Source organism: Cryptomeria japonica, chromosome 2, assembly GCF_030272615.1.
Source record: "Cryptomeria japonica chromosome 2, Sugi_1.0, whole genome shotgun sequence".
In the NCBI taxonomy this organism is placed as follows: Eukaryota; Viridiplantae; Streptophyta; class Pinopsida; order Cupressales; family Cupressaceae; genus Cryptomeria; species Cryptomeria japonica.
Window position 1 is genome coordinate 359466255 of NC_081406.1, and position 19575 is coordinate 359485829.

The window sequence follows — 19575 nt, forward strand, 5'->3', positions numbered from 1 at the left end:
TGTCTAAGGTGACAATTTAATGATTGTTGGAATGTGTCTCCAATTTTGGGTAATGGAGACTAATATGGTAGGATATGGATAATATTTGGCATTACCAGCACTCAGGATGGTTCGACTGAAGAATAGGAAGGGATAAGTTTGTATAGGCATAGCTGCATCCACCGTTTTGTGACTCACGGTGGAATTTTGTCTATTTTGGGACAAGGTTGGGATAGATCTTCAGAAGATAATAACAGTTACTGTTACTGGCAAATAGATGTAGAAGGCTTTTTGATATCAATATAATGGGTGCTGCCCCTTGGCAACTATTTAATAACAAAAAAAACAAATTTAATATATAAATATAAAATAAATCAACAATAAGTAAATATTTAATTTTTTTATAATAATAATATTTAGTTTAACTAGTATATATAATTTTATAAGTAGATTCATTTATTAAATTAGCCTCTTTATTTTTTTTTCAGTAAGTTAATAGCTGCATATGGGGCAGCACCCTTTGTATTGATATCAGAAAATAACATTTACACTATAGTAGTCATCGCCTATCTATCCAAAAATGGCACCCATGGCTCATCTAAGCACCTATCTACCCACATTTTTCAAAATGGGGTCACCAACCCCCAAAATGGTGACCCATGAGTATATTAATATTACATTCATTCTTTTGATAATGGGTATGCTAAAATGAAACACAACCATTATAACCCAGTCATAACATGGAGAGACATAACAAAAAGAAAGCAAACCTGGGCTGTTAAGGTTCTTTCATCCTCCTCTCCTCGGCTCTAGCTCTGATTGGGCATTTTGGGCTGTAGTCTTTATGGGAGACCATTCAATGTGGTGAGGGGGGGTGCCCTTGGCATCGCCCGCCACCTCATCCTCTTTAATCTCCATGCCGAATGCCCCCCGCCTCCTCTTCGTTGCTCTCCAAGCCCTTGCCTCTCAGATAATTCTTTATCCAATTACCTCCCTCATTCATCAATATTCCTAGTAATTTCTTAAGGAAAACCATGTTTCTTAGAATAGCCGGTTTTCTCTCCTCCATCTTTTCAGGTTCCATGGTGGTAACCAGAGGCATCTTTTTCACCTCCCCCATTTTGCGAATGATATAATAATTGTGGGGAAGCGAGATCCTTCTTTCTCGATCCACATTCTCTAGAATGTCCTCCAATTCCCCAAGATAATGACTTTGAAGACCTTCTGGCAAAGAACACTTGCCCCGCTTTAGTTTCCCCTACTTCGAGAACAATTGCCAGCAACATGGCCATTGTGTCCGTGTTAACCCTGTGCCTGTGGCACACCCTCAAAAACTCATCCCTTAGGATTGTCTTTACTGCGTGGATAACCAAGTAGTTTGAGGAATTAAGGATGGTTTTTAGTCTCTTCTCAAAGACTTCCCCCAAAAATGACATTTGGCGTTTCTTGCAGACCAACCTAATGGGCGCATCCATATTGCAAACAGACTCAATAATTCTCAATTCACTAGGCATGAGTCACTAGTAGCCGCCAAGGGGTATAAATAGAATTGAGTAACTTGGTGTCAATTTGCGATGGCCGTGTATTCACTTGTAACCATCATGGTATCACCTTCGTTTGGTCATGATCACTTACATCTGCTCATATCTGTCGATGAGACAGGTGATTAATGTTTAATTCCTTACTCACACACATTTTTTGGCTCTCTGTGCCTAGTGATGATACTTGCAGCCCGCATGCCGCATATCCCAATGCCACCTTATAGTCAATCTCTCGGGAAACCTTCCTTTGAGATTATTCTTCTCAAAAATAGTAATGCCAGTGGAGTCACTATACCTTGGCCCGCGTGTGAAGCAACATACCCCGTCCTCTCTTCTCATCGGAGTGGGAATTAATGATTTATAACCTCCAATCAGAGCCCACCTTCCTTGCCACACCGTCACATTAGAATACTTATGCCACCTCATCTATGGATCTCGCTGAATTGCTTGCTTGGCTAGTACATCGGCCAAGTCATTTCCTTCATGATAAACACGTGTTAACTTGAAGTCTCCAAATCCGTTAATGAGATCCCGTATTGGCCTTAGCCACCTGTTCATCCTCCAGTTTGGAGTTGCATTTTGCTTGATGGTGTTGACAGTGATCAGGGAGTCTCCTTCAAGATGCAACCGCCCCCACGTTTAGTTCCTTTCCTAGCTTTAGGCCAAGTAAAGCTGCTTTGAATTTTGCAAGGTTATTGGTTCCTTCCCCCAGATGCTCTGATTATTTAGCAAGAATGTTTCCATTGTGGTCTTGAGTGACGCATGCAGCCTCTCTAGGTCTTGGGTTCCTTCTTGATGCTCCATCGAAATTGACCTTGATCCATCCGTCTTTTGGGGCAGTCCAAGTCACTCCATGCGGGGATTTAGAGGAAGATCATCCTTCCTTGCCCCATTAAGGGGGGTAAATCAGCCTCTTTATTGTAAATATGCTTTAAATAAATATAAATATATTCATCTATAAATATACGATTGAAAGGCAAAGTTTGAGAAACCGTGTGGTTGATGTTGACTCCAGAGGTGGCCATGTAGTGGTCGGTGAGGAATTTGAGAGCATATGTGTTGATGAATAGCTATGTGTTGGTGAGAATCTCAAAGCTTGCAAATATGGGATTGGTGAGAAATGAGAAATGTGCTTGCTTGGTGCATTTTGAATGTATCTTGTACTATACATTGCGTGTAGTGCATCTCACTTAGCTTACCATGCAACTCCAAAAATCTCTTTTGTTTGCATGGTTGCTTTATTACTTCTAGCATCAGCTGCTTGTTTACCATTGACAATTTGTCCTTTAAGCGTATTTACGATTTTGATTTTTTTGGCATGTTAGTGATGGGTATGACCGAAATGGACTCATAGGGAACTTGGGGTGTTCGGGTTGGATCTCAAGCAAACCTAGGGCGGTTTTGGCCCTAAGCTCAGACTTGACTCGAACTCATCCAATAGGACACCACATTCTATTGAACCTACCCACATAGGATTTGTTGAAATGTTGTAAGATTGCAAAATTAATAAGTTGTCAAGCATGAATTAAGATTTTTCATATTGCAAGAGCTGTTAAATTGTGTTAGTGTTTTAATTTGCTTCTTGTGAGACAACACAAAATGAAACAATGTGTATGGTAGAACCATTCTTCAAGTTGTAAAGGAAACCTTACAACTTTAACTAAACCTAAAACTAACCTTAGACTAAAACCATATACAAAATTTATAGGTATGAACACTTTATAAGATTTCACTCAGGGGGTTTGAACTTTGGATAAATGAAAATAACTACCAACCTATGCTTTTGGCCTTGGATGCAAGCATTGGATTGACAATAATCAAGCCTTTGTAGAGGTGATTTTTATTAGAATATTTAATTATATTTTAGTCACCTATATTTAGTTCCTTGTTTAATGGTCATTTAACTTTTTAGTTAATTAGCTTTTAAGCTTTATTTAGCATTTAGCCTTTTTTTTTTAGTTAATTAGCTTTTAAGCTTTATTTAGCATTTAGCTTTTTCTTTTTAGTTAATTAGCTTTTAAGCTTTATTTAGCGTTTAGCTTTTTAGTAGTTCACTTTAAACGACTTGGTCTTAATTTAGAACGTCGTCTTGTAATCTCTATATATACGCTTGTATATTGTTGAATACATTATCCGATTATTGAATCGTTCATTCAATTTATTTTTCCTGGCATTAGAGCGGGTCAATGGGATTCTTTAAAGTTTGGCAAATTTTTTAATAAAAATTCATGGCCTTCTTTCTGGATTATTTTCCAGATTTTTTTTTATTGTTTTTTTAATAAAAAAACGATTTTGCTTTTTTGAAGGCTTTTTGAGGGTTTCAAGGGTTTCTGGTTTGTGGGCAAATTTCTTTGTGCTGGGCAGCAGTTCATGTTTTTTTAGGGTTTTGGAGATTTTCGAGTTTGCAACTTGGAGGTTTTTTTTGTAGATTGAAAATTTTTCTTAGGGTTTCTGTAATTTTCAACTAGGGTTTTGACCCTTCAATTCAAGTCAAAATTTTATTCTGGTTGCAGATTCTTGGTGGGTTTTTCGAGACCTCAAATGGGTCGTCGTCAATTTTTTTTGGGTGCATCGTTTTCTGTCTCGATTTTTGAGCCGTCGAATTCTTGGTGGTTTTTTTTGAGAGCTTTTTTGGGTTGGTCTCAGATTTTTCTAGGTGCCTTGTTTTCTGCACCTCGAATTTTGTGCCAACAAATTTGCCTTGGAATTTATTTTTCATGGTATCTGGTGACCAGTTGGAAGCTATTGGTCGTACCATGGTGGAAGAGGATATGGTAGTGATCACGCTGAAAAGTCTTCCCCTCTCTTACGAGCATTTCATTGACATGCTCAATATCTCTTCTACTAGTGTTGATTTGAAGTTTCTCGATCTTTGCACCGAGCTTCTACAATAAGATAGATGGAAGCAACAATTTGATAGTAACAGTGTCAGTGCGGAGCAAGCTTTTACTGCCAAGGAAAAGGGCAAAGGTGATTACTCACAGCAGAAAAGGCAGCACAACTCTAAGGAGGGGTTCACGCAGAGATTCATATGTCACTATTGTGGTAGATCTGGGCATATCCAGAAGTTCTGTAGAAAGAGGATGGCTGATCAAAAGTCCAACCAGGGAGGGTCTCAGGAGCAGGTACAGGCTCATGTTGTAAAGCATCTGAAGAGGAGTCAGCCTTCTATGCTTTTTGATTTTGTCATTGGTTGGGTTTTATGATTTTTCTCCACAAAAAAATCATGGGAGGGTTTTGGTTGATTTTTCCTCAAAAATCAAGGAGTGTTGTTTTACCACGTGATGTCTGCTATTTTGCCGCGTGAGGTTTGCTGTTTTACCATGTGATGTTTGGTGTTTTACCACTTGATGTTGTCTGGTGTTTTCCTGCATGATGTTTGATGTTTTACCACGTGATGTTTGGTGTCTTACCACGTAGTGTTTTGGGTCTTGCCATGCAAAGTTTTAGGGTTTTGTTTGATTTTTTCCACAAAAATCGTTTCAAGGGTTTTTACCATTTTTTCCACAAAAATGATGATTTGTATCTTCAGTTTTGGAGGGTTTGCCGATTTTTCCTCAAAATTATGGTTTCAGGTTTCAGTTTGGTTACCCAACGTCAAGTTGGATGGGTTTTGGTATTCTTGGTCATTAACACTTTTCAGATCCAGGGAGGGTCTCCACCACCGCAGAGTGTTCTTTTCATTTGTGATCAAAAGACCTGCAGTGTCTTCTGTAGGGTAGTTAGTAGATAGAATGACCATTAAGGGAGGGTATTAGAATATTTAATTATATTTTAGTCACCTATATTTAGTTCCTTGTTTAATGGTCATTTAGCTTTTTAGTTAATTAGCTTTTAAGCTTTATTTAGCATTTAGCTTTTTCTTTTTAGTTAATTAGCTTTTAAGCTTTATTTAGCGTTTAGCTTTTTCTTTTTAGTTAATTAGCTTTTAAGCTTTATTTAGCGTTTAGCTTTTTAGTAGTTCACTTTAAACGACGTGCTCTTAATTTAGAACATCGTCTTGTAATCTCTATATATACGCTTGTATATTGTTGAATACATTATCCGATTATTGAATCATTCATTCAATTTATTTTTCAATTTTTAGATATCTAAGGAAAACAAATTATTAAGTACACACAAACAAGCAGACTTCCAACTGGCTAAAGCAAAGACTATTATTTTGTTGCAACAAGCTATTAAAGGATAACAACACAATTTGAAATATTAAACCACTAAATTGCATTCAAGGCTACAATTAAGACTAAATAGATGTTGCCACTACAAAGTTTGATTGGACACAATCCACTTTCAATTTACTTAGAGAAATTGCAATCATAGTTACAATAAACTACAACTTGAATCACTATCTTCACAGAATAAGCCTAGTTTCAACCATCAGTAAAAGTTTACTTGCTTAAAGCACTTATCTATAGGCTTACAAAGGATAGTTTACAGGGATTTAAGAAATAATAAATATCCCAGAAAGGACTATTTTAAAGCAAATATATCCTCAGCTGCAAAAATAGCAGAAAGAAAACTATTCCTAATACCTATAATAAATAATAAAATAAAAAGGTCTAAAATAGGATCTCATCCATTGGCCAAAAATAGTACTACAAAAATAGCCATTGCTGGATGTGTCCACTGCAAATTCCAAAACCCTAACTATGATAAAAATTTGTAAGCAACTGTAACATATTGATATACAGAGCTCATAGCTTTCTCTTGCTGGATTATTTCCCTTTCTAAGGGTTTTTAAGGGAAAACTTGTGTGTTTGCATCTCGTGTGCTGTTTTCTATGTTATTTCCTTTGATATGCATATGATAGCTTGATTTGGAAACCATAAGAGGGGATTAGTTTGTATGTATTGTGGGTTTTTGTAGAAGGTGTTATCTGTTCCTGAGGGTCATATGAGGAATATTCTCTCTGTTTATGGATCACTAATCTCCAGTACATCCTTTTGCCTTACTAGAAAATATCTCCATCCTCCCATTGAGGCCTCAACTGAATTCCCTAGGAGTTAAAAGTTAAAACAATGTCAGGTAGATATTTATCCAATAGTCTTTTGAGAAACGGTTCTGATATTCCAAGATATTACCTTCACGAAGGTTTCTTGTTGCTCACCAAGATATGTTCAAGTTGGGATATTGCCAAGCACAATGTATGCCAGAAGTGCATTTTGGGGGAAATCATATTTTGTTGGTCTAACTGCCCTGATGTTTCCAAAATTTCCTTTCCTTTTGTTATTATGTTTGTGTTGTGAAGGGGTCTTTTTTCTACCTTGATCTGAGCTTCATTCCTCCGAGGGATCTGACAATTTCTCCTAGTTTCCTGGTGTGTCACCATTAGGAGGGCAGAGCTTTGTTTTCTTATCTCTGTTCTTTTTTGCTTCAGAGTTTGAACAAGGTTCTTTCATCATTTTTTCCAGATCCTCCAAGAGATTCTCATTCTTCTCCTTCAGCTGTTGTAATGTCCCCACTTTGAAATAGAATTTAATAATAAATAATAATAATATTAAAATACAAAAGAATAGCAATAAAATTTAAATTAAAATATAAAATAATATAATAAATATAATTAAAATTTAATTAAGTTAATGAATGGTCAAAAGACATGGAAGGAAAAGTTGTGACTCCCTCAAACATGGGATATAAAAGGGAGAAGAGAATCTCATTTGAGAAGGGGGATAATCGTGGAATCAGAAGTGCATATCTGATCGTGAAAGGTTGTGTCCCTTTCAAAGGGCAGATATAATGAAGAGTTGCACTATTTCAAAGGGTGTTAATGGTGGAAAGGGCATGTCCCTTGCCAAAGGGCATACATGATGAAGAGGTGTGACCTCTCCCTCACATTGAGAGATATAAAGGAAAGGAATCAAAAGCATCCAGTGACATCACCATGGATCAGATCAGATCAGAACTGTTATTAAGTTACAGGCAGTAACATCTTTGTTCTTGGTGGTATGCATGGGGATGAGCTGAATATGTATGCTTAATATATGAAGCCTGATAATGTTCTTATGCAGAATTTAATAGTAATATTAATATAGACTGCAATATGTATGGCAGTTTAATAATGCCTTTCTATCACTAACTTTTCATATGACGATTAAGTAAATTATATGATGGAGTCTTTAATACGGATACCTTTCAATCTCACCATTCAATTATAGAGGGAGAGTACAAGGAAGCAAGAGCACTACGCTCCAGCAGGTACGCCAACCCTGAGTGTGGGCCAAGAGGCCAAGTTGATGAGGTACTTGGTGTTCTTGGGCTTGTTGGAGAGGGATAGACTTGAGGCGCCTTGGGTGATTCTCCTTGAGCTCCATAATGGGAATTGGTTTAGGGAGAGAAAGGGTTTTTGAATCCTTCATATAACTATGCAATATATAAGAATGCTGAATATATAGTCTATCAAGGCGTAATGGAAATATTGACTAATCTGTTGTGCAGGGTCCAGACCAAGCTTAGTTGACAATAGTGTCCGTCTATTGTAATCACTATGCACTAAAATTGTGGTTCAAGGTCAGAATATAAGAGGGTCCCATTAGGGGACATTACAGCTGTGATTCAAGGAATTGGGGTTTAAAGAAATTTCCCATTTCCTCAATTCCTAAAGCTGTTTCCTTTTTTCCGTCTTCTTTGTTTACCTTCCATGAGGTTCCAATTTTCACATTTTTTCTGTTGATCATCTTCCTTTTGGGTTTGATGAGCCATCGTTGTCCTTTTCTTCAGCTATGTGCTCCTTTGGTTGCAAGGGAATTCTCTGGTTTAATGGCTGTATTCATGACATCCCCTACATCCAAAGGTAGCTGGAGAGACTCTTGCTATGGTATGGTCTCAATACGTCAATTGGCCTTCCCAAGGAGTTGGCTATGGACGAAAAAACATATTTGGACCCAAACTCTTGTGGTATGGCAAACAATCTCATCCAGACCAGGGTGATGGTTGGGATCTATTCCGTGGGTTTGAAGCTGAGATGCTAGTGTTTCATGAATAAACCTGCATTTCTGAAAAATAGGGTCCACCCCACAAAAACCTTATCTCTATCAGATTCGCTATCAAAGACAGCTATAAAAAAATATTTTCCAAACGATATGATTTCATACTCTCCATTGGTTTTACAAAAACATCATACCCATGCATACAACTCTTGTTGGGAGAGCTAAGGTTTCAGAAATCTGCATATCAGGCTACGGTCATGGAGAGATGAGAAATTCTTTTTAAGTTTCGTTATATCCACGTTGATGGTCAGATTCAATTCCATTGCAGATGTGCAATGGCTGGAGGAGTTCTTAGGGGAGGTGATCTTCTTGTTACCTGCTTGGACAATGGCAGCCTCAACCTCTTTTTTGGCATTTGAGGATCTGAGATCTGCAAGCACCTGTCTGCAAGCTTGGGTATACCCTCCAAGCTTTGTTCATGACAGATGATAATAGAGAATTCTTTTTGAAGAGTTACACTAGAGCTTAAACAGGGAGCCATGGCTCCAGAGGATCAACCAGAGGAAGAAATCCTAGCAGAACTCATCACAATATTCCACACCCTCCTCTCACTTTCATTTGTTCTAGATACAATTTTGAAAAGCTTGCAGAACTCTTAAAAAAGTCTGTTTGATTACTATCAATATGCTAGCAATTTGTTGATTAGTTATTCCTTTTTATGTACATTGTATTGAGATATTGTAAATTTCAATCTTCCTTTATTGATGTCTTTCTGTTGATACTTGCAGTTCATGCTCGTCGTGTTGCAGCGCTAAAGGCCCTGACATGTGGTCCAATAAGCAACACTGAGTTTTTGGGCAAGTTGTATGAAATTATATTTGGGATTCTCGATAAGGTTAGCATAGCATGAAAAGGAACTAAGAATTGCATTGTATGTGTGTCCTGTCAGCAGCATGAAATATTGCAATATTTGGATCAGTAGCTATTTGCTATTAAAGAATTGTTTCTCTAATTTACTGTCCTTTGTGTCAACAATTAAATAATATTACTTTTTTCAGCTATCTCCTTCACAAAAGACAGCTTGATAGTAAATTAATATTCTCGATTACAGGTTGCTGATGCTGGTAAAGTAAAGCGAAAAAAGGGAATGTTTGGAAGACAGACATTAGATAAAGAGGTATGCTACCTTTCTCAAATGGTTCTTCTACATAACAACCTGGCAGAATGTCTAAATTTATATAGAGTCTAGAGAGTGTTTTTAGTCCCTGTGGGTTGTTGATTTCTTGAATGGAAACACCATTTTTGAATAGAAAGTAAATTGGAAACATCATTTGCTCCTTCAGCAAAATGGAGGGTCCTTTAGTAAACTGGGACCAAAATGCACCTGATGGAAAAGTTGCAGACATGATGGATGAAGTGGTTGAACCAGATGGCCTTAATGAATTGCCCCCAATACTACTACCATCAGAGGAACCTGAGCTAGATAGTGATGAGTATCTAGAGAGCATCATATAGCTGAGGACCTTGATATGGATGATCAAAACCTAGAAGAGTAGATGATAGATTTCTGGTTTTTGTTTTTTTATTTGTGTATCAGCATCAAAGTATCAATATTGTTGAATTTCAATATGTAATGATAATCTAATACGAAATATGTAGTGTGAGTTTTGAAATCTTAGACTTTTTGACGCAATGACATTTGACATTTGTGTATTTAAACTTTAAAGTTAATGCTAAACCTTACCACTGTTCTTGTTTTCAAAGTTCTATGTCATGATATACTTTGGAAATTATTAAATTATATTAAAAAAAATTTGCATCTCCAAGTACCCCCCATCACCTATTTTTGAAAATTAGCTGTACCAGTACCAAGACAAGTACCAGTCTCTGGAGTTTCCAAGTACCCCATCTTCTGGTAACCTTGTTTAAAAGCAATTCTAATTTTGTCCTCTACAGAAAAAAGAACTTTCTAAAAAAAAAGGTTTGATCTTTGGGCATTACTGCAACTCCTTGTCTTGAAGATTTGGACCTTCCGAAGTGACAATATTATGCTTGGAAATGATCCTCATATATGATTTTGTCTCATTGTGTTGGATAAGATTTGCCTTAGCCTCAATTTGTCCTACCCATGCTTGTTACCTGCCATCATAGTCTCTCTTTGAACTTCACCCTTTCTTTCCTTTGCTGATGCTCTAGCTGAAGTATCCTTTAGGATTGATAGCTTGATAATCTTTTTTCGGACAACTTGCATATGTTGTTAGTAGACCAAGACAAACTAACACCTAAGAAATTAAATATTTTGATAGTAAAGGTAACGTAGTTGACATTGATGTGACAAGAATGACCTGACATTTGGCTTCATGTATGATCAAACACAAAGGTTTTTAAGGGTAGCAAATTTGGATAATAACACAAACTAAAACAAGTTAAAGGACAAATTTTCAAGATAATTATTAAAAATAGATCCAATCTACAACAAAATATAATTAGCAAATACAGAGATGTGTTAAAATATTGAAATATTTAGTTATAATGGTCAATTAAGTTGTTAGGATAGACTTTAGGAATATTCTTTATTCTTAGTTGTCTTTTGCTTTTCTTAGTTGTCGATCTTCTCCTTGTTGAATACATCATTTGTAATTCTTTTTTAAGGAGACTTTCGCTTCTTTGTTTATAACGAAAATCGAATACCGAATATCTTGATAATTATTCTTTGTCAGTACTCTCCATAATATGGTATCAGATCTCAGGTTTTTGAAAGAACCTCGGGATCGGTGACAAAGAAATTATCAAAGGAATGAGAATCTGTACGTTTTGTACAAAGTTTTTGACGATTTTTTTCCAACAAAATTCATGGGTAGATTTTACTTGAACAATCAATGAGAGGTTTTCAAAAGCTTTTGGATGACATTTTATGATTTTAACAAATCTCGTGGGTTCTTTTTGGAGTGTTGCAGATTTTTATCAAGGAAATCGTGGATTTGTGTTTTTCTGGAAATCACATTTTTGGCTTTCTCAATATGCTTGGCAATTTTTTTACAAATCATGGGCTATTTTTGCATTTTCTGGGTCACACAATTATTTTTTGATGTGGGCGACGTATTTAAACTGTTTTTTGTGGCGATTTTTTAAAAAACATTGTTGGTTTATTTGGCAGATTTTTGCACAGGTGACGACTTGGAAAAGAAATTCAGTGAGATTTTTTCCTATTTTAGACAAATTCAAAGGCATTTGTTGGTGAGCTTTTTTCAAATTTTTGAGCCATGTGAGGGTTTTCCTTCCAATTTTTAGGTTGCGAAAGGTCTGCAAAAGTTCTGGAAGTAGTTTTGAGTCTTTGACAGATTTGACACATTTCTGTAATTTTTTAATTGAAATCGACGAACTTTTGGTGTTTTATGTAGATGTCTAGGGTTTGGCAGCATTGGATTGTTGTCTTTAGTAATTTTTGGATAAAATCATGGTTTTCTCAGATGGCTAGGGTTTTGATCTATTATTTTCCATAAAATAGTGGTGCTTTTTTTCCAAAAAAGCATTCATAATTATTTGCAATTTTTTAAAATTCTTTTGTATCTTTGTAATGATTTTTTATACAAAAATCGTGGGTGTTGTTCCAACTAACGTTTTTGAAATTTTTTCCTAATTTCCTTTGCCACTTAAATGAGTTTCTCGTTTTCCGTGAGTTTTGGATTGTGGGAGGAATGGACAAACGACCAACATATCACTCCAAGTCATTTGCTAGGTACTTTGATTCTGGAGCATTTTGTCATTTTACACACAAGAAGCATCATTTCAGTTTTTATATGGCTTGCTTAGATTCAATAATCTTCGGTGGTGGTGAAGAGTATACGGTTGTTGGTAGAGACAATGTTAAGATTTCATCTGGAGGGAAAACTTTTATTTTTCTCATTGTGTTTTATGTTGCCAGCATGGAGCTCAATCTTCTCTCAGTGAGTTAGATGTAATGTCCCCACTTTGAAATATAATTTAATAATAAATAATAATAATAAAATTAAAATACAAAAGAATAAAAATAAAATTTAATTTAAAATATGAAAGAATACAATTAGAATTTAATTAAGTTAACGAATGGTCAAAAGACATGAAATGAAAAGTTGTGACGACTTCAAACATGAGATATAAAAGGGAGAAGAGAACCTTGAATTTGAGAGGGAGAGTGGAAAGAAAGTAAGGAGGAAGGGAGCATTTAAATCAAGGAAAGATTAATGGAAGAAAAAAAGGAATGATAAGTAGATAAGGAAGTGGCTACGCTCTTCAAAAGGGTGCTAATTGTGAAATGTTATCTCTTGCCAAAAGGCATACGTAATAAAGAGGTGCGACCTCTCCCTCACATTGGGAGATTCAAAGGGAAGAAGGTTCATTTGAGGAAGAGATCCAAGGGAGATTAGTTTGGAGAATAATATATTATTCTTAAAGGCAGCAATGAAAAGTGGTGACTCAATTTTCATGAAAGGTGGTGCCTCAATCCGTATGAAAGGTGGTGACTCTTTCACCAATAAAAGAAAGATCATAGACTTTTGTTTAGACAAGATCTGAGTGTAAATTATAGCAGATTTCTGAAGGAGATTTATTTGCAGATTTGAAGATCATTATAGTAGACTTGTGAGCATAGATATATAGCAGATTTGTGAGCAGAATTTAAGGATTATGGCAGTAATAAAACCAGAATTACATCTGCATCAGCAAATGCAATCATATCTATAGCAAGGCGATGTGTTATAATCTATAAGATTACTCTAGAAATATGCTTGAATCTAAATATCCATATACTTATCTATCATGTGGAAAAAGGGAGTGCAAGGAGGGGAAACAGTGAAAGATTCCTCACTAGGTATGGTGCTTGGTAAAGATGGTTTAGGACCATTGGTTAAGGACCATGAGGCCACCTCATAATGATGGTTAAGGACCACATGGGGCTAGAGAGGATAAGCTCCTAGCCTTGGGCCTAGGGTTGAGGGTCAAGGGCACCCTATTGCATCTCCCATACCATCTCCACATCGATCAAATGTTGACGTGAACCAATCATAAGATGAGAGAGGATTACAAGTAGGGGAACAGTGCTGGGTCATCTTCTAGGTATACCATCTCATGGTATATGACTGGGGAGTCTTATGGGGCCAAAGGGGTACAAGGTTACTGCCTTTTGGCTTAGAAAGGATGGACTTCCAAAGCACCCTACTGTGAATGCTCCTCATGCTCTCTATCATGGAAAATGAGTGCGTTAAGAATGTTCAATCATGGAAGTAAGATAGAAGTGGCAAGATTGAAGGGAACGGTTATAAGACCCCTCACTAGGTACTCCACCTCATATGGATGGCACATGCCACATGAGGCCGCCATCCATATGAGGCCAAGGGAGGGATAAGGTCCGCCCTTGGGCCTAAGGTAGAGGATCTCTAGGGCACCCTATCAAGTCATCCTATCTCAACGCTTCTATGGTTGAGCCTTCTTAAATTGGTTTAAGCAATCATGTGATTAGATCTCTATTTCTAATATTTATTTGTTGCTTTCTAATTAAAGAGATCTATTTTATGAATTATGATTATGAATAATCCCTAATTTGTTTGGGTCTCAATCAAAGTGAAAAGGTATTCTCTAACCCCACTTGTTTATTTGAAAATTGAGAATTAGGGTAAATTTAGGGCATTCCCAATTAGGGGACATTACATTAGATTATGTGTTAGTGTCCCAATTTGGACGTCACTTTTAGTGCACATAAGTGCCATATTGTTGACAAAGAGTCCAAGAAAATCATTGCAGTGGGCATAGAAGATCATGGTTTGTATTGGCTTGTTGACACTTGAGAGGTTTAGGAGCACACATTAACAACAGAGAGTTCATCTTCCATTCATACTTTTTGGCATCAACATTATGGGCATCTCAACCTATCTTATCTCTCTCAATTGGTTCTAGAGAATATGGTTGAAGGTTTACTTGAATCTAGTAGATACAAAGTGTTTGTGTAGCTTGCCAAGCAGGGAAGCAACATAGGAATCCATTTTCAAGAGAACAAACTTGGAGAGCATAGAGGGTCTTTCAGTTGGTTCATGCAAATTTATGTTGACCAATGAATACCACATCAACCATTGGTGCTAGGTATTTTCTTTTGTTTGTCAATGATTTCAATAGGAAAATATGGGTGTTTTTCCTAAAAGAAAAATCAGGTGTTAAATAATTTTAGAAGTTCAAGTCTTCAGTACAAAAAGAGTTAGGTTGTTTAATAATCACTCTTAGGTCCGATAATGGGGTTGAATTCTGTTCCAATGAATTTAAGGACTTCTATACCAAACATGGTATTAAGCAACAAGTCACCACATCCTATACCCCTCAATAGAATGGTGTAGTTGAGAGAAAGAACAATACCCTAACAAAGATACCTTGGTGTATGTTGGAGAACTAGAGTATTCCCAAGGAATTTTGGGTAGAGGCAGTTTATATTGCATTCTACCTTTTCAATAGGTCTTCAACACAAGTAGTGCAGGAGAAACCATAGAGGAAGCATGGTTTGGGAGGAAACCAAAGGTTAGCAACTTTAAGGTTCTCGATTCTATTGTGTACATTTGTATTCTAGATGCCAAGAGAATCAAACTTGACTCCAAGAGTCAAAAGATGATCATAGGGTATCATGACATTCATAAAGCCTATAGGTTGATTGACGTGGACATTGATTGTTTGGCATTTAGCAGGGATGTGGTGATTAATGAGGAAGTTGGGCTTTTTCAGCCATCTTTTGACATCAAGAGTTCTATAGATCAGCCTTTGAAGGCTAAAGACTTAGATGTCCAACTTCCATTAGCTACACTTGAAAGGGGGGACTCTAATGATTCTAAACATGTAGAATCTTCAAGATAGGTACTAGTACCTGTACCAAAAAAATATCTTCAGGAGAACTTGGATTAATATCTAGATGAATAGTACTAGGCAACCCAAGTCATGTTGAACATGCTGATTTGAATGAAGGGGTTTCTTCAAAGAAACTGAAGTGGTGGGAAAAACTTGTTGGTGATGTTTAAGATGATGAAATGCTGAAGGGCATATCATCCAGAGGCGGGAGAAAGTAGAACATAGTTAAGTTTGCTCTTATGGCTAACATTCGGATTGTTTATGAGCCCCAAGATTTTGCAGAGTCGAATGGTAAACTTTAATGGGAATGGGCCATGGATATGGAACATCAAAGACTTATGAAGAATAAGGCTTGGGTTCTTTCAGATCTTCCTCCAGTGAAGAAACCCATTGGCTGCAAATGGGTGTACAAAGTCAAGTACAAAGCTAATGGTACACTTGACAAGTTCAAAGCATGGTTGCTGGCTAAAGGATTCTCACAGATAGAAGGTATTGATTATGAGAAGAGATTTGCTCATACAAAAAACATTAGCACTGTTTGTCTAGTTTTGGGCGTGGCAACATAGTTTGGCAAGAAAGTCCATCAAATGTATGTGAAGAGTGCCTTCCTCAATGGAGACTTGGAGGAAGAAGTGTACATGACTCAACCTCAGGGATTTCAAGTTGCAAGAAGAGGGCATCGGGTGTACTATAAATTGACAAAGACTCTTTATGGCCTCAAGTAGGCACCTAGGGCATGGTATATAAAGATTGACAAGTACTTGGATGAACATGGTATTGAGAGAAGTCCTTCAAATCCTAACTTGTATGTCAAAATGGTAGGCAATGACATCATCCTTTTGGTCATTTATGTGGATGATGTCATCATAAAAGGTAGTGGGCCACATTTGATTGAGCAAATCAAATGGAATTTGAGCAATACTTTTGACATGACAGACTTAGGCCTCCTACATTATTGCCTAGGTGTAGAGGTTTGGCAAACATGTGGTGGTATTTTCATTTCCTAGTCTAAATATGCTAGGAGTTTGCTAGACAAATTCAAGATGATAGATTGTAAGATCTTGTCTACACCTATGGAGAAAGGGTTGAAACTTTCAGCCAAAACAAACTCAAAGGTGATTAAGTTAGCATTTAGGCAACTAGTGGGCAGTCTTATCTATCTTACAGCTTCTAGACCTGACTTGAGCTATGCTGTGAGCTACATATCCAGATTTATGACAACACTTAAGGAAAAACCCTGGGTTTAGCGATGAGGGTACTGAGATACGTGAAAGGGACACTTGATTTTGACATTTTATACAGTGGATGCAAAGATCCTAGGTTGGCTGGGTTCACAGAGTTTAGATTCGGTAAGTTTTGTTAATGACAAGAAGTCTTCTTCTGGATATGTTTTTAGTCTTGGTGTAGGTGCAGTCACATGGACCAGCAAGAAGCATCATGTAGTAGCTCTTTCCTTGATAGAAGCAAAGTATTGGGGAATAGTCCAAGTGGCATGTGAGGTAGTATGGTTTATGGAGGATGCTTTTAGACTTGCAAACATCTCAAGCAGGGTCTTCACCCTTGTATTGTGACAATCAAGGGGTGCTGAAGCTTGCCAAGAATCTAGTTTTCCATGAGTGTACAAAATATGTCGAGATTCATTGCCATTTCATTCTATAACTTGTAGAAGATGGATTTGTAATGTTGCGGTATGTTTCGATAGAGGAACAAATTGCAAAATTTCTTAAAATCTTTGAGTCTTGACAAAGTTGTCAAATTTTGGGATAAGCTCGGTGTAGTTGATAAATTGACCATTAAGGGAGGGTATTAAAAAATTGTAATATTTAGTTATAATGGTCAATTACTTTGTTAGGATCACTATAGGAATATTCTTTATTCTCTTAATTTTTTTCCCCTTTTCTTAGTTGTCAATCTAATCCTTATTGGATAAATTGTTTGTAATGAATATCTAATACCGAATATCTTGATAATCATTCTTTGTCACTACTTTTCTTAATAAGATGTAGTAAAATGGCTTACCAAGTTGAGTTTGTAGGGGGTCAATAGAATGAAATTTCTGTTGTTATATGTGTTGAAAATATGTCGCAAACCTGTAATCTTGGGACTGTAAAAACAACTAAAAATTGCTCTTTTGAATGATCAAAAGCCACCATCTTGGGACTGAAGCACCTTCGTTCATATGATTAATATTCGATTTTCATATGCCTTTGAGAGTTTCAAATGGGGCTTGAAATCCTAAGCATTGTTTTGCATGATTTTACCTTGAAAACCTTGCTATTTTGCCATCTGAAATGGCTGAAGACTGCCTTAAAATTTTGCAAAACCTGCCTTTTGAAATCCTAACAACATTTGACTGTCACCACCACAATGAGCATGAAAACCTGTTGTTTTTGTGCAAGTTGAACACTTGGTCTAATTTGTCATTGATACTTTGACACTTAAGTGGCTAGGGGTGTGCTGGGGCACTTGAATACACTTTATTTTATATCACTTAGGTGAATTTGGGCACCCCTAAGACATCCTTTGCGCATTTTTCATCTTTTGCAAGTGACATTTTGATGTTTAAGTGGCCTTGGTCACCACGAAAAGTTGTAATGCACTTTCTCCTTATGTTATTCAATTTACATTATGTCAGTTAAGTGAATTTGGGTGCCCCTAGGAGGTAGGATGCACTTTTTGTTTTAATTTCTCATTAGTTTTGCTACTTAAGTGCTTAAGTGAAAAAGTACATGTTAAGTCACTTAAATTATTTTCACATTCTAATTTGTTGTCATTTACAGTGCACTTTTCCCATTCTAGTGTCTTTTTGATTTAGAAGACATTTTTGAATGATTTTGAGCTCAAGTATGATAGTATTTGTCTTCATTTTGCTTCGAACCACTTGTGTACCCTTTCCCAACTTGAAATCCTTAGAAAGTCCATTTCTTTGTTAATACTCATTCTAGAAACCCGTCCACCATACCTTTGTCTGTAAGGCTTTTTCCATTCCTTTATTTTCTCTGAGTTTTTGTGTTCACCTTGCCTAATGTGCTAAACAATGCCTTTTGTTGGTCCTATAGAAACTTTAGCTACAAATGACAAGAGACAACTAAATCTTGGCATCTTCATGACAAATTCTTCAAGTCTCATCAACAATTGTTTCCATTATTGCAGCATCTAGAATAGGCACTGTGGCAACCTTATCATTTTCTTTATTGTTCATCCAAGGCACTTTAACATGGATGGTTTGTTGTGAAGAAGGCCCTCATTGCAAACAAGGTTTAAGGTGTTGGACATTGCATTTCACAAGTTTCTGACGAAGTGTTGATGTGTGTTTTATGCATATAACATTCAGAATAAAATACCAAAGTAATTTAACCCTCTCTTGAACAAAATCACCTCAGATGCTAAGGATAAGATCAACTAAAATGATTCCAAGGTTTCTACAGTTAAGTCTTGACGAGTGGGTAACTCAATGGTCGATGTGAATTGCTGTTTTCACTTGGGGACTTACACAATTGTTCGAATTATCTTCATTTATCATGATATGGAATGGGTGTGCTGGTAACTTAGAATATGGCAATGTAGTTTTGGACTCAAGACTTACTAAAAAATGGCAAAAGGGAATAAGGTTCAGGAAATCTATTCTAAGCCTAAGAATGTAGGAAATGATGAACAAATTTAGTGGAATCAAACTAGGCAAGGTCTCACCATCAAATCGAACAGATTTTGACACAAGCTTAGTGCAATCATCTAGGGTATACTTCATAGATTTTCAAACTATTACCATCAAGCATTGAGACCATCCAAGTTGATGCTTAACAATGGATATGTAATAATCGAAGTTAAGTTTGCATAAATTTCCAGTTGACCACACAAGGCGCACTTACAATCAGCAAGAGGCTAGTGGTATGGATTAAGGATTCCACACAAATATACTCAACAAATCTTTCATTCAATCTAATGAACATTGAAAGCAAATTCTAATCTAAAATTCTAATCTAACTTGGAGGAATTGAGAACCTTGAATGCAAAGCAACATTTGAAAGACAAAATCACCATCAAGTCGAACAATGATTTATATTCAAAAGCTGCATCATATACCAACAATTCTACAAAAACTCTCTTACAAATGAGAGGCAATGAGGTGTATATAGAGTCTCATACAAAATGGATGGCCAAGATTAAAACCAAATCAAGGGCCAAGATTATGCCAACAAAACACTAGAATTGCCCTAATTAGGGTTTACATAAAGAATGGAGCCACCAACATATGGCCCAATAGAAAG

General features: G+C 36.6%; 1 protein-coding gene across 1 annotated transcript in view; it reads left to right on the forward strand.

Annotated features, from left to right (window-relative positions):
• The window catches only part of LOC131065259 (uncharacterized), a 197852-nt gene that overhangs the window by 40400 nt on the left and 137877 nt on the right, over positions 1–19575 (forward strand). The window contains exons 6-7 of the mRNA XM_059216654.1: positions 9235–9341; positions 9558–9623. Coding sequence (XP_059072637.1) covers positions 9235–9341; positions 9558–9623 — 173 coding nt within the window. The remainder of the gene's footprint in view (positions 1–9234; positions 9342–9557; positions 9624–19575) is intronic.